Genomic DNA, 27,386 nt, shown 5'->3' on the forward strand with positions numbered 1-27,386 from the left:
TTTTAAGGGTTTGCGCCCCCCGCCCCCTTTTTTTTTTTTTTTTTTTTTTTTTGAGACGGGGTCTCGCTCTGTCCCTCAGGCGGGAGTGCAGTGGCGCGATCTCGGCTCACTGCACACTCCGCCTCCCGGGTTTACACCATTCTGCCTCAGCCTCCCGAGTAGCTGGGACTACAGGCGCCCGCCACCACTCTTGGCTAATTTTTTGTATTTTTAGTAGAGACGCGGTTTCACTGTGTTAGCCAGGATGGGTCTCGATCTCCTGACCTCGTGATCTGCCCACTTCGGCCTCCCAAAGTGGCCAGAAGCAGTGATTCTTGAGCGTTAGCAAGCATTGGAAATGTTTGGAGGACTGCTGAAGCACATATAGCTGCCTCCCAGTTTCTGATTTAATAGGTCTGGGGTACCGATAGTTTGTATTTTTTTTTTCTTTTTTTTTTTTTTTTTTGAGACGGAGTCTCGCTCTGTAGCCCAGGCGGGAGTGCAGTGGCCGGATCTCAGCTCACTGCAAGCTCCGCCTCCCGGGTTTACGCCATTCTCCTGCCTCAGCCTCCCGAGTAGCTGGGACTACAGGCGCCCGCCACCTCCCCCGGCTAGTTTTTTGTATTTTTTAGTAGAGACGGGGTTTCACCGGGTTAGCCAGGATGGTCTCGATCTCCTGACCTCGTGATTCGCCCGTCTCGGCCTCCCAAAGTGCTGGGATTACAGGCTTGAGCCACTGCGCCCGGCCGATAGTTTGTATTTTTAACAATGATATGGTTTGGCTGTTTCCCCACCCATATATCATCTTGAATTCCCACGTGTTGTGGGAGGGACCCAGTAGGAGGTAATTGAATTTTGGGGGCAGGTCTTTCCATGCTGTTCTTGTGATAGTAAATAAACCTCATGAGAGCTGATGGTTTTGGGAAACGGGAGTTTTCCTGCACAAGCTCTCTCTTTGCCTGCTGCCATCCATATAAGATGTGGTTGCTCCACTTTATCTTCCCCCATGATTGTGAGGCTTCCCCAGCCATGTGGAAATGTAAGTCCCATTAAACTTCTTTCCTGTGTAAATTGCCCAGTCTCGGGTATGTCTTTATCGGCAGCATGAAAATGGACTAACACAAACAAGTTCCCAGGTGATGCTGAAGCTGCTGGTCCTGGGACCACACCAACACTCACTGTTCTAGGGCACTGGGCAGAGACAGATAAGCTTGTACCAGCATCATGTGGAAGAGAAAATGGAATTCAAAGCCCTATTAACCCTCGTTGGCTTTATCTTTCCCCTGACTCTGTGCTTAAGTTCACTTTCTCTCTAGCTCTTCCTGCTCTTGTTCCCTTATTGTGTACCTGAGCTACATTTAACATCCGGACTCAAAACAGCTGAGTTTCTAACCATGCTACTTGTTATTGTGCCATTTCCTTTCTAACCCAGATTATCATGTCTGTTTCACATTTCTTGCTGTGGTAACCTCACCTTAATTTCTATGTCTTCCTTAGCTCGATAGATTGCCATGATATTTTTTTACCATGGCCCCATAACCTCTTTAATGGTTTGGCAGCAGGACCTTTCCTTTGATTGTTTCTTGAAGATATGAGATCTATAGTTCAGTTGTATCATTGGCTCTTAAGGGCCTGGAACATGCAACAATAGGGCTTCCATTGTTGCATGGCAAACATGAGAATTTTGCAGGGTCCTTCTTGGGAAGTTTCCTTCTCATTTGACTGATGTGAGTAGAGACTATTAGAGCCAGCCGCCATCATAATCATCTACTAGAATCCCAAGATGCTTTCCCTAGCAGCTAATAGCACTGTTGTCTGTGGGTAGGGGAAGAACACCACCCTAACCCTGAAGAATGCATGACACAGTGCTATTACTTTGATGTAAATAAGTTTGGAAAATAGTCTCTTTCTACTATGGTTTGCTCTATAAAAACCTTTCCTCTGAATTTTCCTGAAAATATGCTTTATTCTGACTTATGGGTTAGATAATTTTAATAAGAATGTTACTAAACAATTTTTTTTAGGATATCAGGAAAAGAAATAGTGAACTTGACAATAGCATTCTTTAGTTTTCAGTTTGGAATTTTATTGGAAACTCATCTAGATTTTAATAAAAAGGGAATAAATACATATCTTGTATCATGCGGATGCCTCAGGCTGTCAGTAACAGAACACTCCAGTGAAGAAAAGATCTCCCAGAACAAGAAGTCCAGAGGAAGGGAGAGAAGGAAGACAGGTTCGGGGTTGGTTAATTTAGTGGCTCCGTAATGTAATCAAGGACCCCGACACTTTGCATCTTTATACTCTGCCATTCTCAGGATCTTCTCTCATGATTGTACTCTGGCTGTATTGAATGCAGACTCAACAATGTCTTATGAAGAAATGGAATATTTCCTCCTCTACATCTCTTTTTGTTAGCAAGACAACAATTTCATGGAAACCCTCCAGTTTTTCCCTCAAGTCCTATTGATTAGGATGGGGGTCACTTGCCTTTCTTAAACCATCTGGCAAGGGGAATGGGACCATTATGATTGGCTTGAACCAATTAGGAGTCACTTTCCTGGGATGGGGGAGGGCCCTGCCTCTAAGTAGTTAGCTGCCTGATAATTCTGCAAAAGCTGACTCCTATTAGCAAGGAAGGAGGAGGGGAATTATGTAGAATAATGACTGTTGTCAGGCCACGGCATGGGGCATTTTACTTACATTTAAACATAAGCCAATACTTAGTTTCTGCTACAGAATTTCTAATACATGTACTTAAGAGTTTTGCTGGCTGGGCACGGTGGCTCATGCCTATGGTCCCAGTGCTTTCAGAGGCTGAAGCAAGAGGATCGCTTAAGCCCAAAAGTTTGAGGCTGCAGTGAGCTATGATAGCACCACTGCATGCCAGCGTGGGCAACAGAGCAAGATCCTGTCTCAAAACTAAAAAAAAAAAAAGAATGTTGCCTAACTAAGATCCAGGGTTGGATACCTTAGATTAATGTCGATTATACTCAAAACTGCAGACTAATTTGAAAATAGTTCTAATGATGAGAAAAATTCAAAGGCTCTCTGGATTCTTTTTATCTTTTTGGTATCTCATTAAATAATTTAGAGAAATTGCAAATGAGAGTATTATTTTGATGGTTTCTAACTGCTTCATACTGTTGTGTTATTCTTAGTACTTTGAGTTTTCCTCAGAAATATTATTAGGAGAATAATAGTTTTATATCTTTTGACTGAGCAAAAATGCACTTAAGATTAATGGATTATTTAAGTCAGTTTTCTGGTTGTGATATTGTACTACTATAGTTTTGTTAGATGTTACCACTTGGGGAAACTGGGTAAACAGTACATGGCAGCCTTCTGCATTATTTCTTACAATTGCACTTACCTCAGAATAAAACATTTAATTTTTAAAAATGTGTTTAAACATCAGGAGGATTAGAGTAATAAAGCTACTTCAGAGTGGATCCAAAATCCTACAGTCATATGTGGATAAAGAAATGGAAGGTAAAAATTAAGAAGCATTCTGTTAATGTCGTGGAATGTAATAATTATAGATGCAAACAGAACAATTATTACCAGTCCACCTGCTTCGAAGGAAGATAAAAGTAATGAAGTAAATTAAACCAATATTTTAAGTTACCTTTTATTTTCTTGGGCTGAAGTTGCTACTTCCCTGGTTTATAATTATTAGACCAACATCTGAACAGAAGCTTCAAGGGCAGAGATTGTTTTATTCATCTTTGTATCCCCCCAAAGTGCTTAGCACTATGGTTTTATTATACATAGTAAGCAGGGCCCTTTTCAATAGCATCTGTTATAATATAAATGAAGACTTCTAATGCTATTTCAATTAACAAAATTATATTTTGTTTTGTGACTCTTCTCATTTAAGGGACACCTTTGAGAGCAGTTTCATTATTAAGCCTAACTCAATGATTTCCATAGTATATTCTTAGACACTATATGATTATGGAAGAGAAAAACATATTAACTTTTTGTTGCCATACATTGTTACTTTTAATTGCCAATAAATAATTACTAAGAGATATTTCTAGTTAAAAGTGTGGGGTTTTTGGTGGGGCTTATTCTGTAAAATAGGAAAAGGCTTAAAAGATGATAGTTAAAAATGGCTGGGAGTGGGCCAGGCATGGTGGCGCACTCCTGTAATCCCAACACTTTGGGAGGCCGAGGCGGGCGGATCACGAGGTCAGGAGATCGAGACCATCCTGGCTAACATGGTGAAACCCCGCCTTTACTAAAAATACAAAAAATTAGGAGGGCATGGTGGTGGGCGCCTGTAATCCTAGCTACTTGGGAGGCTGTGGCAGGAGAATGGTGTGAACCTGGGAGGCAGAGCTTGCAGTGAGCGGAGATCATGTCACTACACTCCAGCCTGGGCGACAGAGCAAGACTCCGTCTCAAAAAAAAAAATGGCTGGGAGCAGTGGCTCATGCCTGTAATCCCAGCACTTTGGTAGGCCGAGGGGGCAGATGACTTGAGGTCAGGAGTTCGAGACCAGCCTGCCAACATGGTGAAACCCCATCTCTACTAAAAATTAGCCAGGCATGGTGGCGGGCAGCTGTAATCCCAGCTACTCCGGAGGCTGAGGCAGGAAAATCGCTTGAACCCGGGAGGCAGAGGTTGCAGTGAGCCCAGATCGTGCCACTGCACTCCAGCCTGGGCGACAGAAAGAGACTCTGTCTCAAAATAAATGAATAAATATAAAATGGATGATAGTTAAAAAGATAATAGCTTAGGATGTTACAGTGATAGATCTAAAGGTAACTTGTACTTAAGGAACTAGAACAGTGAGAAATATATGTTTTCAATTGAGTTGATACTATTCCATGTGGTCTTTGGTTTTGAACAGGTGTATTACCTGACTGCTTAACCGATGGCTCTGATGTGGTCAGTGACCTTGAACAGGAAGAGATGAAAATCCTGAGGGAAGTTCTTAGGTACCATTCTTCAATTATTTTTAAAATGAATCATTATTATATGATCTGTACATAAGCTTTTTGCCCAATAAATATGAACTAATAAAATTGCTAAATTCTCTACTGAAGACTATCAAAATGATTTATCATTTTATGACTGTGAATATATTTCTTAATGACAGAAAAAGTTATTTTCAGGTAACTTATACCAGATCAGCCCAAATGAGAGGGTCTTTTTACACCCCCATCATAGGAATAGGAAAGTAGCCACCAGTGGGAAAAAGTTGCAGCAGACCTAGCCTGATCTCTGGAGAGAGGTGTAATGACTTGAGCTAAACAGCTTACTCCATGGCTTCTGGATCTCACTATGGAGGTGGCATATTCTAGGTGTCACATAGTAGGAGGCTGGGCATCCAGACTCCACAGATTGAATAGCTGACTTGGTGATAGTAACCTTCAAGGGAGGGAGAACAGTGAGAGGGGTCTATCCCAGATGAGTATCTTGCTGGTCTCTTTGTTTCCCCAGCTACATGATTCTCAGCCAAATGCCTGACAAGGAGTATGCAGACCACTAAGGGGGTCCACACACAACTAAGAAATGTTAATGGACATTTATTTTTCTTTTGGGCCTGTTGTGCCCTGACCTTTACGGGAATTTTGGAAGGAAGGAGCAGTAGTAGCTCCTAATTTTTAAATCTCCTGTGAGAATATGTTAGGTTTAGGGCAAAAGGATGCCTATAATCACAGTGTCACCTGTAGACTATGGCCTTGGCCTTTGGGGTCACTTCTTCTCCAACTCTACTACCACACATGACCATCTTCTAGCATCCTACAGTTCCCCCCACTTAGGTACTTTGTCCCACCTCCGAAGCAGAAGAGAGGATCCACCGATGGGCCTGGTGGGAAACTATGGCAGGAGCTCCAGGACACAGTGCTGAATTTCAGGGGGTTTGAGTGATTATGGAGAGGGTGGCAGATATGCAGGTGAACTCAACCCTTTCTTGCCAGATCCCTCTTTGGATGGCAGGGGCAAATGGGAGCCTGAGACAACACAGAATGCTTTGAGTTTACAGGTTTGAGAGGTAAGGGTGTTTGGTTCAGAGGACTGGTAAAGTTTTGATTTGGACTGGTTGTGTTGGTTGATTGGTGGCCTGAAAACTGGTCAGCACTGTATTTTCAGATTTTATTTTCCAAGAGCTTTTGAGGGTATATACCACTGTGTATGTAATAGAACTTAGTTATGAACATGTATAACAGTTGAACTTGGTTACTTTCCAAAATCAGACTGTCTCAGCAGTTTACAAAAGTTGATGGGCTCAGATGATAGCTCAGATGCCACTGGAACAATGACATTTTATCGAGAGGGGTGTACTAGCTCTTATCAAGAGGGGTGTAATTGATCACTCGAAAGAGGAAGATTGAAGTCCTTATTAATGAGATTTGCCATTCAAATTTGGGTTCAGGATTTCAAATCTGTTGATCTTTGTTCAGCTAGGGTTCATTCAGAGTTCTAGAAGGAATGGGTAGACCTGTATTTTATGTTACTAACTATATTATGCTGTATGCCTATATATGTCTTTCCCAGTTGACTATAAGCCACTTTAGAGCAAAGTTTGATTATCTTCCATCTTTGTGTCTAATGTGCCTTTTATTGTAAGCTTAGGTTAGCATGTTGCTTAGTTGAATATTTGTTTTTTTTTTTTTTTTGAGACGGAGTCTGGCTCTGTTGCCCAGGCTGGAGTGCAGTGGCCGGATCTCAGCTCACTGCAAGCCCCGCCTTCCAGGTTCACGCCATTCTCCTGCCTCAGCCTCCTGAGTAGCTGGGAGTACAGGCGCCCGCCACCTCGCCCGGCTAATTTTTTTTTTTGTATTTTTAGTAGAGACGGGGTTTCACCATGTTAGCCAGGATGGTCTCGATCTCCTGACCTCGTGATCCGCCCGTCTCGGCCTCCCAAAGTGCTGGGATTACAGGCTTGAGCCACCGCACCCGGCCCTTAGTTGAATATTTGTTCTTTGACCAAAAAAGGAAATTTATCTTTTTACTTTATTTTTGTGTATTTCAGAAAATCAAAAGAGGAATATGACCAGGAAGAAGAAAGGAAGAGGAAGAAACAGGTGCCTAAAGAACATATAACAGAAGTATTTTATTGCTATTATCTCTTATTAAATTTATACCTAGTTCTTACTATTAAAATTTATACTTATGTGGAACTACATAATTTTAAGTACAATGTAAATATTGACTAATAATATTAATATATCAATAATTCTATGTAGTTTGTGCATTACTGCTAGCCACCATGAATATTATATAGTACTGTATATACTTAACTGTACATAGTACATACAAAGACAACACAGTACTAATTAATCTTACAGGACATGCATATAAGCAAGAGTAGTCATTTTTTTTGGCAAGTTTAAGCATTTGTATTTAACTTTTTATACTTTTTTCCCCTTTATTTTTGTCCTGGTAACTCACAGAACAACATTTTTTATTTTTTCTTCTTGAGACAGAGTCTCGTTCTGTCACCCAGGCTTTAGTGCAGTGGTATGATCTTGGCTTACTGCAACCTTCACCTCCTGGGTTCAAGTGACTTTCCTGCCTCAGCCTCCAGAGTAGCTGGGATTACAGGCGCATGCCATCACGCCTGGCTAATTTTTGTATTATTTAGTAGAGACAGGGTTTTACCACGTTGGTCAGACTGGTCTTGAACTCCTGACCTTGTGATCTGCCTGCCTTGGCCTCCCAAAATGCTGGGATTACAGGCATGAGCCACCATGCTCGGCCAGAACAACCTTTTATACATTTTTTCTTTTTTTTTGGAGACATAGTCTCACTCTGTCACCTGGGCTGGAGTGCAGTGGCACAGTCTCGGCTCACTGCAACCTCTGCCTCCTGGGTTCAAGTGATTCTTCTGCCTCAGCCTCCCAAGTAGGTGGGATTACAGGCATGCACCACCACGCCCAGCTGATTTTTTTGTATTTTCAGTAGAGACGGGGTTTTACCATGTCATCCAACCTAGTCTTGAACTCCTGACCTCATGTGATCCACCTGCCTCAGCCTCCCAAAGTGTTGGGACTATAGGCGTGAGCCACTGTGCCTGGCCAACTTTTTATACTTCCTAATATAGAAAGTATATACCCTTTTTTTTTTTTTTTTGAGACTGAGTCTTGTATTGCCCAGGCTAGAGTGTAGTGATGCGATCTCAGCTCACTGCAACCTCTGCCTCCTGGGCTCAAGCAATTCTTGTGCCTCAGCCTCCCAAGTAGCTGGGATTATAGGTGTCTGCCACCACTCCTGCCTAATTTTTGTACTGTTAGTAGAGACAGGTTTTCACCATGTTGACCAGGCTGGCCTTGAACTCCTGACCACAGGTGATCTGCTGGCCTTGGCCTCCCAAAATGCTGGAATTACAGACATGAGCCACTGTGCCTGGCCGAAAGTATATACTTTCTTATAAGAGTGTATACTTTATAAAGAGGCCAGACATGATGGCTCACTCCTGTAATCCCAGCACTTTGAGAGGCCGAAGTGGGTGGATCACTTGAGGCCAGAAATTCGAGACCAGCAACATGGCAAAACCCCATGTCTACTAAAAATACAACAGTTAGCCGAGCATTGTAGTGCACACCTGTAATCCCAGCTACTCAGGTGGCTCAGGCATGAGAATCATTTAAATCCAGGAGCCAGAGGTTGCAGTGAGCCGAGATCGCACTACTGCACTCCAGTCTGGGTAACAGAGTGAGACTCTGTCTCAAAAGAAAAAAAAAGAAAACTATATCTTTGGATTCTGAGGTTGCAGTGAGCTGAGATCACACTACTGCACTCCAGTCTGGGTGACAGAGTGAGACTCTGTCTCAAAAGAAAAAGAAAAAGAAAACTATAATATCTTTGGATCCTTTAGGTAGTGAATTAGTTAAAATGAATCTAAATTGTGTGTGTTTTTTTAAAACTGTATTATGGAATCCTGAAGTTATCAGAGGCTAAAACAGAAGAGCCCACAGTGCATTCCAGTGAAGCTGCAATAATGAATAATTCCCAAGGGGATGTTGAACATTTTACACACCCACCCTCAGGTAAGGTTGAGGTGTACTGAACTTTCTCTAATAATGTGAATACAGAAACACCATATAGAATGTGCCACCTTCTCATACTTATTTAACTTCAAAAGCCCTGGGAGGGAGTATTGAATGTCTTTGGTATTTAACGTTCTTTGTGAATTTGGTTAAAGAGGTTGCAGATGAGATGCTGACCTGAAAGAGTGTGTGTAGTCCCCAAGTTTCCACGTGAAGTCTGAAACCCAGAGTAGAGAGCAAAACTCCTTGAGGGAGTACCTGGCCTTTGTGCACAGCTGCAGCTTACAAGAGAGGTTCACATAACATTTGGTATTCTCTTCCATGCTCACAGTTGTATGGTATTTGAGAGTGAGAAGCTGAACTTGAAAAGATAATATCAAATTTCTTTTCTAATGAATTAAGTACAGCTAGAAAATAAGAGGTAGCCATTTTGTTCAGATATTTGGTCAGAAATCATATCTTTGAAACCAAAATTGATAGGAGTCCTTGTAGGAAATATTAGTGGATGACCTTTTCAACATGTGGCAAATCTATTTTCAATATGAACTGATTTTCTATATAAGAAAACAAGTAATTCTGAAACAGAAATTATGGTCATGAATTCAGTTCATTTTATTATGGATTCCTGTGGTTTTAAATAAATGTCCTTTTCTCAGTTAAAAAAAATATAACTCTGTGAGGTAGATATTATAATCCTTGTTTTTCTTTTATTTATTTATTTATTTATTTATTTATTTATTTTTTGAGACGGAGTTTTGCTGTTGTTGCCCAGGCTGGAGTGCAATGACGTGATCTCGGCTCACCGCAACCTCCACCTCCGGGGTTCAAGCGATTCTCCTGCCTCAGCCTCCCGAGTAGCTGGAATTACAGGCATGTGCCACCACGCCCAGCTAATTTTATATTTTTAGTAGAGACGGGGTCTCCATGTTGGTCAGGCTGGTCTCGAACTCCCAACCTCAGGGGATCCGCTTGCCTCGGCCTCCCAAAGTGCTGGGATTACAGGCATGAGCCACTGTGCCTGGCTACTCTTATCTTCTTTAAAAAAATTATTTTTGTTGGGTGTTGCTGAGTTGCCCAGGCTGTTCTCAAACTCCTAGCCTGAAGTGATCCTCCTGCCTCAGCTTCCCAAAGCGCTGGGATTACAGGCATAAGCCACTGTACCCATCCCTTCTTTTTTTTAAAGAAATTCAAGGAAGCTGAGTGACTTGTCCAACCAAGATCACCGAACTCTTCAGTGGTGAAATTATGGCTTACCTTTGTCTTCTGACACCAAATATATTCTTCTAAACCTTAGTTGAGAAGAACTTCTATAATTGAGATTAGTGTGATGTTTACCCATTAATTTTTTAATGGAAGTTGGAGAACAACTTTCTTTTTTTGATATGCTTAATTTAAGCTGTTTTAGGTTCACAGTAAAATTGAGCAGAAGGTGCCAAGATTTCCCCCATATAGTCCCTGCCCCAGTACATGACTAGCATCTCCCATTTTTGACCCCCTCGAAAGTAGTACATTTATTATGTTGGTGAACTTTCCTTGACACAACATTACCAACCAAAGAGCATAGTTTACATTAGGGTTCACTCTTGGTATTATATATTCTGTGGGTTTTGACAAATGTATGATGACATGCATTCACCATTATAGTATCATGTAGTATATGGTTTCACTGCCCTAAAAATTCTCTGTGCTCTGCCTATTCATCCTTCCCACCTCCTAACCCGTGGCAACCACTGATCTTTTACTGTTTTCAGAGTTTTGCCTTTTCTAGGATGTCATGTAGTTGAAATCATACAGTAGTACGTAGCCTTTTCAGATTGGCTTCTTTCACTTAGTAATAATCCATTTAAGATTTCTCCATGTCTTGTCATGGCTTGGTAGCTCATTTCTTTTTAGTGCTGAATAATATTCCATTGTCTGGATGTGTCATGGCTTGTTTATTCATTTATCTGCTGAAGAATATCTTGGTTGCTTCCAAGTTTTGACAATTATGAATAAAGCTGCTATAAACATCCATGTGCAGGTTTTTGTGTGGACATAGCTTTCAGCTCCTTTGCGTAAATACCAACGAGCATGATTGTTATATCTTACAGTAAGAGTATGTTTAGTTTTATAAGAAACTGCCAAACTGTCTTCCAAAGCGGCTATACCATTTTGCATTTCCACAGCAGCGAATGAGAGTTCTTGTTGCATCCTTGCCAGCATTTGGTGTTGTCAGTGTTCTAGATTTGGACTATCCTAGTAGGTGTGTAGTGCTCTCTCATTGATGTTTTATTTGCATTTCCCTGATGACATGATGTGGGACATATTTTCATATGCTTGTTTGTCATCTGTGTATCTTCTTTGGTGATGTGTCTGTTGAGGTCTTTGGCCCATTATATTTGTTGGGTTGTTTGTTTTCTTATTGTTAATCGGGTTCATTTTCTTATTGCTGAATTTTAAGTGTTTGTATATCTTGAATAACAGTCCTTTATCAGATTTTGTCTTCTGAAAATATTTTCTTCCAGTCTGTGGCTTGTCTTCTCATCCTCTTGATACTGTCTTTTATATAGCAGAAATTTTAATGACGTTCAGCTTATTAATTATGTCTTTCATAGGGTGTGCCTTTGGTGTTGTATCAAAAAAGTCATCGTCATACCTAAGGTCACCTAAATTTTCTCGTATATAATCTTCTAGGATTTTTACAGTTTTACATTTTACATTTAGGTCTGTAATCTATTTTGAATTATTTTTTGTGAAGGGTGTGAAGTTTGTGTCTAGATTCATATTTTTTCTTTCAGATGTCCAGTTTCCTTTCGTCATCGTATTGCCTTTGCTCCTTTGTCAAAGATAATTGATTATATTTATGTGAGTTTATTTCTGGGCTCTCTATTATGTTCCATTGATCTATTTCTCCATTCTTTTGCAAATACCACACTGTCTTGATTACTATAGTTTGAAGTCTTCAAGTTGGGTAGTGTCAGTCCTCCAATTTTGTTCTTCAATATTGTGTTGGCTGTTCTGGGTCTTTTGCCTCTCCATATAAATGTTAGAATCTGTTTGTCAATATCCATAAAATAACTTGCTGAAATTTTGATTGATATTGTGTTGAATCTGTAGATCATGTTGGGAAGAACTGACATCTTGACATTGAGTTTTCCTGTCCACAAACATGGAATAGGCCAGGCATGGTGGCTCATGCCTGTAATCCTAGCATTTTGGGAGGCCAAGGCGGGAAGACTGTTTGAGCTCAGGAGTTCAAAACCAGCCTGGGCAATTTGGCGAAACCTTGACTCTACAAAAAAAATACAAAAATTAGCCAGGCATGGTGGTGCATGCCTGTAGTCCCAGCTTCCAGGGAGGCTGAGGCAGGAGAATTGCTTGAGCCCAGGAGGTGGATATTGCAGTGAATCGAGATCGCATCATTGCACTCCAGCCTAGGTGACAGAGTGAGACCCTGTCTCAAAAAAAAAAGAAAAAGAAAAAAAATAAAAAGGCCAGGAGCAGTGACTCACACATGTAATCCCAGCAGTTTGGGAGGCCGAGGCAGTGGATCACTTGAGGTCAGGAGTTCAAGACCAGCCTGACCAACATGGTGAAACTCCATCTCTACAAAAAATAAAAAAAATTAGCTGGGCATGGTGGCAGGTTCCTATAATCCCAGCTACTCGGGAGGCTGAGGCAGGAGAATCGCTTGAACCCAGGAGGAAGAGGTTGCAGTGAGCCAAGATCCTGCCATTGCACTCCAGCCTGGGCAACAAGAGCGAAACTTCATCTCAAAATAAAATAAAATAAAATAAAAACCATGGAATATCTCTCTATTTGGTTCTTTGATTCATTAGAATTTTCTAGTTTTCCTCATATAGATCTTGTGCATATTTTGTTATATTTTATATCTAAGTATTTCATTTTTAGGGGTGCTGTGCTAATGTAAATGGTATTTTTAATTTTAAATTCCATTTATTCATTACTAGTATAAAGGAAAGTGATAAGCTCTTGTTTATTAATTTGTATCCTGTAACCTTGCTATATAATTATTCATTTCAGTTTTTCTGTCAGTTCGTTTGCATTTTCTACATAGATGATCATGTATTCTGCAAATAAAGACATTTTTATTTATTCCTTCCCAGTGTACATTTTACTTCTTTTTCTTGTCCTACTGGATTAGGTAGGACTTCTAGTATGATGCTGAATCAGAACGGTGAGAGAGGACATTTTTGCTTTGTTTCTGATCTTAGTGAGAAACCTTCTAATTTGTCACCATTAAGTATTGTGTTAGGTTTTAGAGTTTTTTGTAGATACTCTTTATGCAGTTGAGGAAGTTCCCCTCTATTCCTAGTTTACTGAAAGCACCATTAATTTTAAGGAGGTAGATTCTTATTTGACAAAACAATAAGAGTATATTGAACCAGAAGGAGATTTGTGAAGTTACTTTGCTTCTTTCTTTGCACCAAGTCAAACCATTTATTTCTTTTTTATATATATGCTACAGATTGTAAGTAGAAATATCCTCATTTTAATTATATCCATGAAAGCCCCTGCTTTAGGTTTGTCTATGCTCTAGTTTGCTGACCCAAATTAACTTTGTTTTATATACACCTAAGTACATATACTATTTAAATCTTGTGTCTAACCTAATTTGAATAAATTTGCTTTGTCTGCTTTCTTATCTAAGTGAAGCTATAGAAAACTTGATTTCAAACCACATATGATTCAGTTATACATATTAATGGCACAGCATAAATGGTAGATAATTTCAAAAGTAATGATTTCAGTTTTTAAAATTATTTTTTTAAATGGGCATATCTGATATTTCAGAGAATCACTTCATACAAAGTGATGAGCCCGGTATGAAGACCTGAGTTTGGAAGAATCATGAAGTTGTTTGAGCTTCTGTTTTGTCCTTTTGCCTGTCTTTCCCTCATTCCTGCTAGCAATTGATAGTATCTTTTCTCAGATTGATGCAGAGTTGCCAGAGATGAGATGATCTTTCTTTAGGTTTTCTGGCTGTCCGATCTTCCCTTCCTAGAAATTAGAGAAGCTAAGTATTTTGGCTTCAAGTACTTTCCTTTCTAGGTCTGAGAATATATGTCTGTTCATAATTAACCCAAGGCAAGAACTGTCCAGAGAAAGAACATGAGTGGAATATATATGCTTATATGTATGGGTTCCCCAGGAATTATTTGAACTGTCCCTTCTCCAGTTCTATGAGTCCATTGAGGGCTAAGCCTACCTCTGCTAACATCGCTATCAGTAACAACAGCAGTGTTTTACCTCTATCTTTATTTGTTAGTTATATAGCTCCCTGTCTAGGTTGGCTTGGAGTGCTGGTTCCAGCTTGTCTCTTCCATGGAGATTTCTTTCCCCTATTGTCCAAGGGCCTGGAGAGCTTTTCTTCCTCCAACGTCTCTGGCACTGTAGTCAGTCTGGTCACTGCTAGAGCAGTGGTCTGCTGTCAAGTTTCTTGAACAGACAAAATTCTGTTTTCTGTTTTAGTATGTATGCTGGCAAGGTGTTTTTTTTGTTTTTTTTTTTTTTTTTTTAACTGGCAGAATCAACCAGGTGTGGCAAAAATTTCAATCATTTAGAGACATGTGTGCCATGTTTTCCCATCATGTTTTTAGATCTTAGCATCATTTTAATGTCTTTGCTTGTCTCACTGTGCTTTCTTTCATAGCCCATGTGTTTACACTGAAAATGTTTTATCTTTTTAAAAACAATCACCTTATAATAATAAATGGCTCAGAGGAGCAATTAGAATGTTAACCTCTCTCTTGGTTGGCACGGTCACCAAATGGCTGGAAAGTATTTACTGCTCATGTTTATATGTGCTTCCAAGTTCTGCTTGCTTTAGAAATCTTTACATTTTCATAATGCACTGGCAGGTTTATAGTTATCTTCAATACATAATTACAAACAAAAATTATTGACATTACTGGCACACACTCTTGCAATACAAAAAATTATAGTTTTACATTAATTGTTCTGAAAATGTAGGGTGACTTTTTACATGCAAGCAAAAGTTTGGAACCCAATTACATTGTAGTAAGGAATTAGTATACTGTTTATTTGGCTTATGTGGCAATCTTGTATTATATTATAGTGTAGTTCTAATCTTTAGACAAGGATTTTACCTTTTTGTAGCTCTAGTACTGTACAAACAGCAGGAGCGTGGTACTCGTTGAGATGTAGGTGAGAAACTGTAGTTCCAGGCTCCTTAAGGGTAGAGATGTGATGTTTACTGTTCTTACCCAGTGGCTGGCACAATATAGGCATTGAATATATGTTGACTGAATATGAGGAAAAACAAGTATTATTAACATTAGCTCATTTTGGTAAGCCTAGCCTAATACTTAATATTTCTCATAATATTCTAATTGGTCTTATTGTCTACTTATTGCCAGAAGTTAAAGTGCATTTTGCTAATCAGTCAATAGAACCTTTGGGAAGAAAAGTGGAAAGGTCTGAAACTTCCTCCCTGCCACAAAAAGGCCTGAAGATTCCTGGCTTAGAGCATGCGAGCATTGAAGGACCAATAGCAGTAAGTAAAAGACATCACTTTTAAGAACTATAAGCAAAATGACAAGGAAATCAAACTTCGAATTGAATCAGTCAGTGGGCATCTGTGCTACTTAATAAATGGACTTGAATTTAGATAGCTCCTTTTCTTACTTGACCCAGAGTTTATCAGTACTTGGAACAGAAGAACTTCGGCAACGAGAACACTATCTCAAGCAGAAGAGAGATAAGTTGATGTCCATGAGAAAGGATATGAGGACTAAGCAGATACAAAATACGGAGCAGAAAGGAAAACCCACTGGGGAGGTAGAGGTATGGCTAGCCTTAATATGTCAAGATTTACAAATTGGTAGTGGAACTCTCAAAATCAGAATATGTGCAAGAAAGCCTCTAGTAAATTTTGCTTGCAGACCCATTCCTATTAACCACCTCCTAGTGCAGTAGCTGCTAAGTCTTTTCTAGGAAGTGAAATTGTTGTGATAAGGATTTTTTGAGGCAGAAAATAAGAGCGGTGTCATTATACATTTTTTTCTTATGCTGTTTCTTTACTTGCTCTTCTTTGTGGTCTGTTTCACCTGAGCATTCTGAAATGTTTTATCATAGAGCAGCATTAGTACCCCAGCCCCCACTTCCAAGAGGGCTTCTCCAAGAAGGGACTTTATGAAGAATAGATTTAGGAAACCTAGTCTATGTCTGTCTCTCCCTCCACCCCACAAGAAAGTGCCCCTGATTTTCGTTCATTTGAGGCAGTATGTTGGGAATTTTAGACAAATGATCCTATTTCATACTGTAGCCAATTTTTTTCTTTTTTTCAGGAAATGACAGAGAAAGCAGAAATGACAGCAGAGGAGAAGCAAACATTACTAAAGAGGAGACTGCTTGCAGAGAAACTCAAAGAAGAAGTTATTAATAAGTAATAATTAAGAACAATTTAACAAAATGGAAGTTCAAATTGTCTTAAAAATAAATTATTTAGTCCTTCCACCGAGGTTTTTAGTTTCAAACACTTTTGTAAATCCAAATATCTTATTAAACACTTTAGGTAAAGGACAGTAGGGAAGGCAGCTACTCATACTGATTAGTTTAATACAAATTCCTGAATGTTTTCCCTTGGAAAGAGGGTATAGAAAGAAACCAGTTGATAGTATGTTCATTCATTCAAACTCGGTTACCTACTGTTTGTGCCAGGCATTGTGCTAAGCGCTAAGGATACAGTAGTCCACGAGACTGACAGGGTCATTGCCTTCATGGGGCTAGTGGAGAAGGCCCAAAGACCAAACTGTTAGAAAGGCAAAGTGTAAAGTCCTATGAGCAGGGCTGGCTAAGCCTCTTTAAGCTGAATGGAAGGTTAATTACACAAAGAATAGGTAAGGAACAACTCAGGTTCTGCAGCAGGAAATAAAGCATATACTGAAAACTTGGAATATACATATGAGTGGAGAGGGTTAGCATATGAAATTGGAGACAGGTGGGGTACTGATAGTGCAGTCTTGTAGGGAATGTGAGGATTTAATTTTTTTTTTTTTTTTTTTAGAGACAGGCTCTTGCTTTGCTGCCCAGGCTGGAGGTAGCACAATCCCAGCTCTGGATTTTAAATTTTGTAATACCAGCAGTGTCAAGTCATTGAAAAATTTTAATGCAAGGGCTGGGCATGGTGGCTGACACTGTAATCCCAGCACTTTGGGAGGCCGAGGTGGACAGACTGCTTGAACCCAGGAGTTTGAGACCAGCCTGGGCAACATGGCAAAACTCCATCTCTACTAAAAATACAAAAAAATTAGCTAGGCATGGTGGCACACACCTGTAGTCCCAGTTACCTGGGAGGCTGAGGTGGTAGGATCACCAGAGCCCTGGAGGTCAAGGCTGCAGTGAGCTATGATCACAGCACTCCACTCCAGCCTGGATGACACAGTGAGACCCTGTCTCAAAAAATAAATAAATAAAAATAAAGCATGGAAATTACATGATCACAATTTTCATTTTTATTACTATATGGCAACTAGTGCATGAGGTAAAGTAGTTGTGGGTGTACCATGTATGAGACAGTCCAATCAAGGGTATAGATACCCTGGGCAACGGTAAGGTAGATTTTACATTTATCATTTACACCTATATAAGGCAGGAGCAAATAGGACTTGGAAAATAGATGTGCGGGATGTAAAAAATAATTACTCTTTCTAGACAAACTATTACTAAAACACAGGCAAAGGGAATAATTGATTGAGCCTGTTGAAGAAGATGCCACCATTGGGTGTTGGTGTTTAAGAGAAGTGACCCTAGGATAGTTTTCTGTAGTCTATTTAAAGATAAACACAATAATAGGAGACCTTTCTTTCAGAAACTTCCAGGCCGGGTGTGGTGGCTCATGCCTGTAATCCCAGCACTTTGGGAGGCCAACGCAGGAGGATCACTTGAGGTTAGGAGACCAGCCTGGCCAACATGGTGAAACTCCGTCTCTACTAAAAACACAAAAATTAGCAGGCATGGTGGCGGGCACCTGTAATCCCAGCTACTTGGAAGGCTGCAGCAGGAGAATCGCTTGAACCCGGGAGGCGGAGGTTGCGTTGAACTGGAGTTCACACCACTGCGCTCCAGCCTGGCTGACAGAGCAAGACTCCGTATCAAAAAAAAAAAAAAAAAAGACCAGGCACAGTGGCTCATGCCTGTAATCCCAACATTTTGGGAGGCTGAGCGGGGGCGGATCACTTGAGATCAGGAGTTCAAGACCAGCCTGACCAACATGGTGAAACCCCATCCCTACTAAAATACAAAAATTAGCTGGGCGTGGTGGTGCATGCCTGTAATGTGCCAGCTACTCTGGAGGCTGAGGCAGGAGACTCGCTTGAACCTGGGAGGTGGAAGTTGCAGTGAGATCACGGCACTGCACTCCAGCCTGGGCAACAACAGAGCAAGACTCCCATCTCCAAAAAAAAAAAAAATTTCCAATCTTGTAATATCCCATGTCCACCCTTTTCTAAGTACAGGATACTCCTGAGATTTAACTTATAATCACATTTTATCTCCTTAAGTCTACGATTATAAGCTTTTAAAAAAGGATACCAAAATTAGTGTAACAAGAATTACTCAGTTTCAGTTACACAATTCCAACCTTCAACCTGCAGAAAAACCAGTATTTACGTTTGTTGTATTTTCATCACTAGATGGATAAGAGGAAATGCTAGTGATTAAAACACAGAAATCTGTTTCATGTAACTTTTTATTAAAAATAGTTTTTATATTGGATACATATTTACAGATACCATTTTAAGAGGACCTAAGGCATACAAATGTGGGCTCTTGGCTTGCTTCACTGAGTAAAGATAAAGATACAAAAATCCAGATCTGTCTGAGGGTAGTCATTTAAAGACAGCTGCTAACGTGGAATTCTCACAATTGTTCTTTTAAGGGATATTTTAAGCCTTATTCTCTTATCGTCGTAGGTAAGCACTTGTACCATGAAAACTGTAACCTGTACTTCAGGAAAACATTCACATTTCTGCTACAAGAAAAGGTTCAGATGATGATGTAAATGTTTAAGACTTATGGCAGCTCTTCAGAAAGAAAAAGGAAGTCTTCATAAGATACAGAGACAGGGAGGCTGAGGCGGGTGGATCGCAAGGTCAGGAGTTCAAGACCAGCCTGGCCAAGATGGTGAAACCCCGTCTCTACTGAAAATACAAAAATTAGCCTGGCATGGTGATGGGCACCTGTAATCCCAGCTACTCGGGAGGCTGAGGCAGAGAATTGCTTGAACCCAGGTGGCAGAGGTTGCAATGAGCTGAAATCGTGCCACTGCACTCCAGCCTGGGCGATGGAGCGAGACTACATCTCAAAAAAAAAAAAAAAAAAAGAAAAATAGTACTTCCTACTAGGACTTAAAGTTACTTAAGAGGAGTCAAGAGTAATGAGGAGGGCTGGACACGGTGGCTCACACCTGTAATCCCAGCACTTTTGGAGGCCGAAGCAGGCGGATCACTTGAGGTCAAGAGTTCAAGACCAGCCTGGCCAACATAGCGAAACCCTGTCTCTACTAAAAATTAGCTGGGTGTGGTAATGGGTGCCTGTACTCCCAGCTACTCAGGAGGCTGAGGCAGGAGAATCAATAGAACCCAAAGGTGGAGGTTGCAGTGGGCTGAGATTGCACCACTGCACTCCAGCCTGGGCAACAGAGCGAGATTCAAACAAACAAACAAACAAACAAAAAGTAACTAGGAAACTGTTTTACATGTGGGCTTATTATAAGAAGAAATTTAATAAAAGCTGAGAGATGGGTCTGGATAAAACTTGCTGATTCAAAGAAAGTGGATGGGAACTTTACTGATCTTGGTTTAAAATATCCTGAGTCACCTGCCTTATGAGGTGGAAGGTCTTTCTTTCTTATTATATGTACACCTTTAACTGAAGAGGTGAGAAAAGCTCCATACCATGATGCTTTGATTTCCCCAAGGCTTACCTTCCATAAGTAGTCAGTGATAAAGTGCCGTTGACCCGCATTTGTTTAGAATTATTTCATTAAAACTGGGGTATGACCTAGCAGTTTATAATAAATATTTATGTATAATTTTATTGCCTTTTAAAAGATACTGTAAAATTGACATATCTCAAAATGGAGTTAATTTATATTTACAACAAACCAAACACAAACATCAATTATGGAATTACAGGGTCACATTTTAATTCCTGAATTTTACAGTTTAGCATTAATATCACCACATGTATACAAATGGTGTAAAACAAGTACAGTGGTATTTTTAATACAAAATAAACATCTGTTTTATGGAAAAACTATACTTCATATCTACACAGACAGCTCATCTTTTCCAAACAATAGCCAAAATTAAAATTAACTACAAAATCTCCAAAACAGGGGAAACTGCTTCAGATTAAACTATTCCAGGAAAAATGGACCCATAACACATTACAAGGGTGATCTAAAGATTGTGGCTGGAATTACTATTAAAATTTTTTTTTTCCCAATGCATTAAATTGTATTTTGGGGACATTTTTCTCACTTCGGCATGATCTCAGATCATAGATGAGCAAACTAACATTAAAATATGTACAGTTAACTTGTTGCACTAAAAATAAAACGTAACTGTTTGCCTCAATTTAATTTTAAAATTCACTTACGTACATGGAATGTGCTTTTACTCTTCTTAAAAAAGCAGCTTTCATATCACACCCTTGTTTACAGAAAAGCTACATGTGCTGCATGCTGACTTTCACAAGTCGCTTCTTGGATCAAAATGGCTTCTAGATACTAAATGCCACTTAATTCAGCACTATTCTTTGTTGGTCTGTATAAGTAATACTTTAAAACTTGCAGCTCTGGAAAGAGAGAGAACTTTACTAACAAAGCAAAAAGTGATTTCAAAGTATCTTCCACAAAAGATTGTACTGGTAGGTGGTTGAAAACATTCTGTTCTATCCACTTTCAAATTTCTAGAGAAAATCATTTTGGAATACTACTGTACTGATTCTTGGCCTTCATTGTCTCTAAAAGTGCTGATTTTAACATTATCTTAAAACTGTCCAGTTTGAATTGAGCTTGTTTTCATCAATATACATATTGAAAATTCCTGGTGTAGAAAATTCAACATGTGCTGAATATGGGGTGTACTTCCCTTCAACTACCTAAAAGGCTGAACTTTTGTTAAATCTTAAATAAATGGTCCCAACAGCTTAACTTCATTTTTTTAATGATAGTTGAATGTGTTTTCCATAAAAATTTCTTTTAAAAAGAGGCAACTGATTAAAACAACAACATGGCCAGCACCATTATACAAGTAATGTTATTGAGTTTACAACTGAAGTTCTATAAAATTGTTTTTAGATCAATACCCCGAGGAGCAACCCTGCATTATTATATCAACCTTTTCCCCTCCCCTAAACCATCCCAAAACCTGTGACTTTTCCTTGCTGAGAATCTGTCTCCCAGGTTCTGGTTACTAACGTTTGTTTTGACAGCCTAAAAGGCAAACCCCTTAATTACTAGCAAGCAATGAAGTTCCTGGGAAGCCTGTTTTTTTATTAGAACTAAACTCCCTTAGCTGATATATTGAGTGTCTTTTGCTACTCCTTGTATATTTTCTAAGTTCAATTGAGAAAGCTTTCTGATTCGGATTTACAGCTCATTGAACAGTTGCAGCATTTTAAGACCATATGTTGAGGGTCTCCTAATAAATATTTTATGAGCCAAGACGAGGTCTTTTCCTGGGGGATGTTTCTTCTTCTTCATCTTCCTCTTCATCATCTGGATAATCCACTAAGCCAACCAAACTTCCCTATTGAAGAATTTAAAAATTTTTCTTTAAACATATATAACAAAAAAGAGTTTTTAGTACAAATCCAATCACTTGTAAAGATATCAGAAATCATTTTTCTAAATCATATCAGAAATTAACACATTTGAATTTGATAAAGGAACTGCTTGAAATTACGAACATCTGAGTACTAATTGGTAGCACTTGCAGTAACCCTTAACTTTTCTATCTGGTTCTTGGATTATTAATGATACTTCAAAACTCAATTCTGCAAAATTTTACTGTGGGAAAATGCCTACTTTTCCAAATAGGGATAACAATGATAACATTTGGAAGCTGGAAAGGACATTGGAGATGCACTAGTGCATTTCTCTAATTTTATTACCACAAGAAATCCCTTTGTAGTCTTTGTTCATCTTGTGTATATTTCATCACTAAGTACACATCATTGTTTTCATTGTGCTTTTGAAGTATAGCTTAAATGGCTAAAGATAGACACATGAAATGATTCCTATAAAATAATAAGTAAAACATTCAGGGCTAGCTCTCTGACCAAAAGAAAAATAAGCATGAGGTAATTCATGGTCTTGGCCTTTGATGACTAACAGACTTCTGTGAAAATCCTAGAAAAACTCTGGGTATTCTCCAGAAAATTATACATCCACAGCGTTTCATTCATTTTGAGCCAATCCCATGAAAACTTATGTCCTATAGGTTAAGAGGGCTTCTGTAAACACTGTATTTAGTTCAAACCCTTCAGACCTCTAGGAGATAAACAAATACAACAGAAGTAACTCATTTTTCATATCTAAAGTACTGAGATACCTGGTTTTACCAGAATGTAACCAAATCACTATAATATTAACCAACCAAAAAAAGGCCCCTGGGCAGCTAGAAACAGTTATCAGAAAGACTTCTATACCTGTCTGAGAATCTGTTTCTCAACTTAATCACACACACATCTTAAGTCTGGATATGCAAGAAGCAACATGGCTAAATTGTTAAAAACAGGCTAACTGTAGGTCTGATGTCAAATTCTAATGACAGCACGTTTTATGTAAAAAAACAAACAAACAAAACTTTGGGGGCGGGCACAGTGGCTTATGCCTGTAATTCCAGCACTTTGGGAGGCTGAGGCAGACAGGTCACCTGAGAGATGATGAGTTCAAAATCAGCCTGGCCAACATGGTGAAACCCTATCTCTACTAAAAATAAAACATTAGCCCAGCGTGGTGCCAGGCACCTGTAGTCCCAGCGACTCGGAAGTCTGAGGGATGAGAATCTCTTGAACCCAGGAGGTGGAGATCACGCCACTGTATTCCAGCCTGGGCAACAGAGCAAGACTCCATCTCAAAAAAAAAAAATAAATAAAACCGCAAACCCTTGGGCAAGTGGTTTAATATCTCTGCCTCAGTTTGTCTGTAAAATTGGTATAGTAGTATTTAGGCCTCAGTGAACTATTTTGAAAATTAAATTGATGGCCAGGCACAGTGGCTCATGCCTGTAATCCTAGCATTTTGGGAGGCCAGGGTGAGTGGATCACCTAACGTCACGAGTTCTAGTCCAGCCTGACCAACATGGTGAAACCCCGTCTCTACTAAAAATACAAAACTGAGCCAGGCGTGGTGGCGCATGCCTGTAATCCCAGCTGCTTCAGAGGCTGAGGCAGGAGACTCGCTTGAACCCGGGAGGTGGAGGTTTCAGTGAGCCAAGATGGTGCCACTGTACTCCAGCCTGGGCAATAAGAGCAAGACTCCGTCTCAAAAAAACAACAACAACAATAAATAAATAAGTTGACTACAAAACATCTAAAGCACTTCAGCACAGTGCTTGGTATGTAGTTAGTGTTCAATAAGTGCTATTAGCTGCTATTACTACTATCATTTTTCTATTATTTTGTTTCTAAGCCAAACAAATTGGAAGAGAGGAAAAACAAGAAATAATTCTTGTATAAAAAGGCACCAATCTGATAATCAAAACGATGACAGCAAAGTTGCAAAGTTTTAATTATGCTTAGTATTACATATCATAATATATAAACATATGTATTCCAAATGGTTAATACTTGTTTTTGCCCAAGATTAATAAATTGTCTGAAAAACTCAGTTATACAATTTGAGTTTTACTTATATTATCTCTGCAAACTAACATACATTTAAAACATGTTTACAATAAAAATAATAAAAATGCAAAATGTGAAATGTTGGAAGTAAAAAGGCCTGAATCTAGAGATGCACTTTGTGAAGCTGATTCCATACTTTTAATATGTATCTAGAAATGTACTGTTTTAAAATACCAGATTGAAATTATACTTACTCTTTTACAATCATGTTCATATAAAAAAAGCTTTTGATGTCAGGACATAAAGTTCCATTTCATTGTTTTAAACCCTTGCATTCCATGGTATGAATATATATATGTGTGTGTGTGTGTGTATATATATATATATATATTTTTTATAGTCTTGCTCTGTCGCCCAGGCTAGAGTGCAGTTGTGCAATCTCAGTTCTCCAGGGTGCAAGTGATTCTTGTGCCTCAGTCACCCAAGTAGCTTGGACTACATGCACGCACCAACATGCCTAGCTAACTTTTGTATTTTTAGTAGACACGGGGTTTCACCGTGTCTTTTACCAGACTGGCCTTGAACTCCTGGCCTCAAGTGATCTGCCTGCCTCAGCCTCCCAAAGTGTTGGGATTACAGGAGTGAGCCACCATGCCCGGCTTCATCATATACTTTAATTCCTGAGTTTCTGGTGGGACATTTGAGTTGTTTTTGCAGGGTATTTACGTAAGGAATTTAAAAAGTAAATACCAGCAAAGAAAACAGGAGAAGAGAAAACAGCAGTTTAGAGTTGCCAAAGCATTTCTGGAAAAGAGAAATCAGAGGCAAGGCAACTCATACAACAGGAAGAAGCCAAGAACTAAGTATTTGCAGATGGATACAGAAACGAGAAACTGGCGTGTCTTAAGAGAACCCCAGAAAGAAGCTAGGCAGTAAAGGCACCAAAATACTGGGGAAAGCAGGGAAGACAGTTAAATTATAGTGAAACAGACAACTGGGTCATTGATTCTACACCTCTGACAGCCAGGAGATTTCTGTTCCTCCACCATCACCAACTATAGGGAATTCTACAGAGAAAATGATTCTATAAAGAATAAACTCTATAGAGAATGTAATGAACTTTACAGAGCGAAGGACCGTATATTTCATGATTTTAGGCAAAGAAAAGGGCATGGGTAAGGCCAGGCTGAAAATGAAAGAATACATTTAAATTTTGTATACTGAGCAGACATGCTACCCTACAATAAGCTTTGCTATGTAGGCTCTCAGAACACTAACAACCACGCTTATACTTACAAGGTGTAAGAGACTAGCTTTGTCTGTAAAAGTTAGATGGCTTCACAGAAGGGGTATGGGGGGAACTAAAAACAACTAACACCTCCCCAAAAAAGCAGGGCACTACTAAGTCCATACCATAAAGTCAACTTTTTAAAGTGTGTAATTTTCACACACCATAAACTCACCCTTTTAGAACATATAATTTAGTGGCTTTAGTATATTCACAAGTTATGTAATCACCACTAATTCCAGAACATTTCCATCATTTCACCCACCAAAAAAGTCCCCATAAACAGTCCTCATTCCCCCACCACACCCCCCACCACCCAGCTCTTGGCAACCACTAACCTACTGTGTTTCCGTGGATTTGCTTATTCTGGACAGTTCATATAAATGGAATCATACAATATGTGGTTTTTTTGTGACTGGTTTACTTCAATTACCACAATGTTTTCAAAGTTAATCTATGCTTAGCATATCAGGACTTTATTCCTTTTTATGGCCAAATAATATCCACTGTATGAATATGCCACATTTTGTGTATCCATTCATCATAAACTGAGAGACATTTGGGTTATTCCCACTTTTTGGCTATTATGAACAATGCTGCTATTAACATTCATATACAAGTTTTACAGTGGACACGTTTTTAGTTTTCTTAAATATATACCGAGGAAATGAGGTAGTTGGGTCTTATGGTAAGTCTGGGTCATACAGTACACTGACTTTTTAGGGAACCTCCTGACTATACTCCAAAGCTGCTATACCATTTTATTTATATTTATTTATTTATTTATTTATTTATTATTTATTTATTTATTTTTTGAGACGTGGTCTCACTCTGTTGCCCAGGCTGGAGTACAGTGATGTGATCTTGGCTCATTGCAACCTCTGCGTGCTGCGCTCAAGTGATCCTCCCACTTCAGCCTCCTGAGGGACCACAGTCATGTGCCACCATGTCCAGCTAATTTTTGTAGAGACGGGGTTTTGCCATGTTGCCCAGGCTGGTCTCGAGCTCCTGGGTTCATGCGATCCTCCTGCCTCGGATCTCCGAAAGTGCTGGGATTACAGGCATGAGACTCTGCACCTGGCCTGTTGTGCTATTTTATATTCTCACTAGCAACGGATGTCACAATTTACATTCTTGCTAACACTTGTTTTTGTGCATCTTTTTTATTATAGCTATCCTAGAAGATGTGAAATGCTATCATATTGTGATTTTGATTTGCATTTCCCTTACTAATGATGTTAAACATCTTTCCACGTGCTTACATGGGCCACTTGTGTATCTTCTTTTTAGAAATGTCTATTAAAATCCTTTGCCCATTTTAAAACTGGGTTGTCACGCTGAGGTGTAAGAGTTCTTTATATATTCTGGATACCAGTTACTTATCAGATATATCATTTACAGATATTTCTTCCCATTTTGCAGATTGTCTTTTCAATTTATGGTAGTATCCTTTGGAGTACAAAATTTTTAAATTTTGATGGAGTCCAATTTATTATTTTTCTTTTGTCACTTGTGGTATTTGTGTCATATTCTAAGAAATCATTGCCTAAATCCAAGGTCATAGATATTTATGCCTTTTTTTAAAAAAGAGCTTTAGACTTATAACTTTTACATTTGGATCTTTTCATCCATTGTGAGAGTTTTGTATATGATGTGAGATAGGCCTCTAACTTCATTCTTCTGCATGTGGATATACAGTTGTAACATTTATTGAAAAGGGTATTCTGGCCAGGTGCAGTGGCTCACACCTGTAATCCCAGCACTCTGGGAGGCCGAGGCGGACAGATCACGAGGTCAGGAGATCAAGACCATCCTGGCTAACACAGTGAAACCCCGTCTCTACTAAAAATACAAAAAATTAGCCAGGTGTGGCGGGCGCCTGTAGTCCCAGCTACTCGGGAGGCTGAGGCAGGAGAATGGCGTGAACCGGGAGGCGGAGCTTGCAGTGAGCCAAGATTTCGCCACTGTACTCCAGCCTGGGCGACAGAGCGAGACTCTGTCTCAAAAAAAAAAAAAAAGGCCGGGCGCGGTGGCTCACGCCTGTAATCCCAGCACTTTGGGAGGCCGAGGCGGGCGGATCACAAGGTCAGGAGATCGAGACCACGGTGAAACCTCGTCTCTACTAAAAATACAAAAAATTAGCCGGGCGCGGTTGTGGGCGCCTGTAGTCCCAGCTACTCGGGAGGCTGAGGCAGGAGAATGGCGGGAACCCGGGAGGCGGAGCTTGCAGTGAGCTGAGATCCGGCCACTGCACTCCAGCCTGGGCAACAGAGCGAGACTCCGTCTCAAAAAAA

At 39.7% G+C, this 27,386-nt stretch overlaps 2 protein-coding genes across 7 annotated transcripts in view; one reads left to right on the plus strand and one right to left on the minus strand.

Moving 5' to 3' along the window:
* The window catches only part of CFAP36 (cilia and flagella associated protein 36), a 27,190-nt gene extending 10,723 nt beyond the window's left edge, over positions 1 to 16,467 (plus strand). Inside the window, exons 5-10 of one of the 4 annotated variants that reach the window (XM_025354791.1) lie at positions 4,838 to 4,925; positions 6,968 to 7,019; positions 8,882 to 8,984; positions 15,365 to 15,501; positions 15,642 to 15,791; positions 16,295 to 16,467. In XM_025354791.1, the coding sequence (XP_025210576.1) occupies positions 4,838 to 4,925; positions 6,968 to 7,019; positions 8,882 to 8,984; positions 15,365 to 15,501; positions 15,642 to 15,791; positions 16,295 to 16,396 (632 nt within the window). In that variant the 3' untranslated portion in view covers positions 16,397 to 16,467. Of the gene's footprint in view, positions 1 to 4,837; positions 4,926 to 6,967; positions 7,044 to 8,881; positions 8,985 to 15,364; positions 15,502 to 15,641; positions 15,792 to 16,294 lie in introns of all 4 variants that reach the window. The other 3 variants (XM_025354790.1, XM_025354789.1, XM_025354792.1) reach the window with 3 other exon arrangements.
* Positions 16,468 to 20,129: 3,662 nt separating this feature from the next.
* PPP4R3B (protein phosphatase 4 regulatory subunit 3B) overlaps positions 20,130 to 27,386 on the minus strand; it is a 71,864-nt gene continuing 64,607 nt past the window's right edge. Inside the window, exon 17 of one of the 3 annotated variants that reach the window (XM_025353650.1) lies at positions 20,130 to 21,763. In XM_025353650.1, coding sequence (XP_025209435.1) covers positions 21,668 to 21,763 — 96 coding nt within the window. In that variant the 3' untranslated portion in view covers positions 20,130 to 21,667. The remainder of the gene's footprint in view (positions 21,764 to 27,386) is intronic. The other 2 variants (XM_025353653.1, XM_025353652.1) reach the window with 2 other exon arrangements.

The sequence above is a fragment of the Theropithecus gelada genome, chromosome 13 (genome assembly GCF_003255815.1).
Source record: "Theropithecus gelada isolate Dixy chromosome 13, Tgel_1.0, whole genome shotgun sequence".
NCBI classification, from domain to species: Eukaryota; Metazoa; Chordata; class Mammalia; order Primates; family Cercopithecidae; genus Theropithecus; species Theropithecus gelada.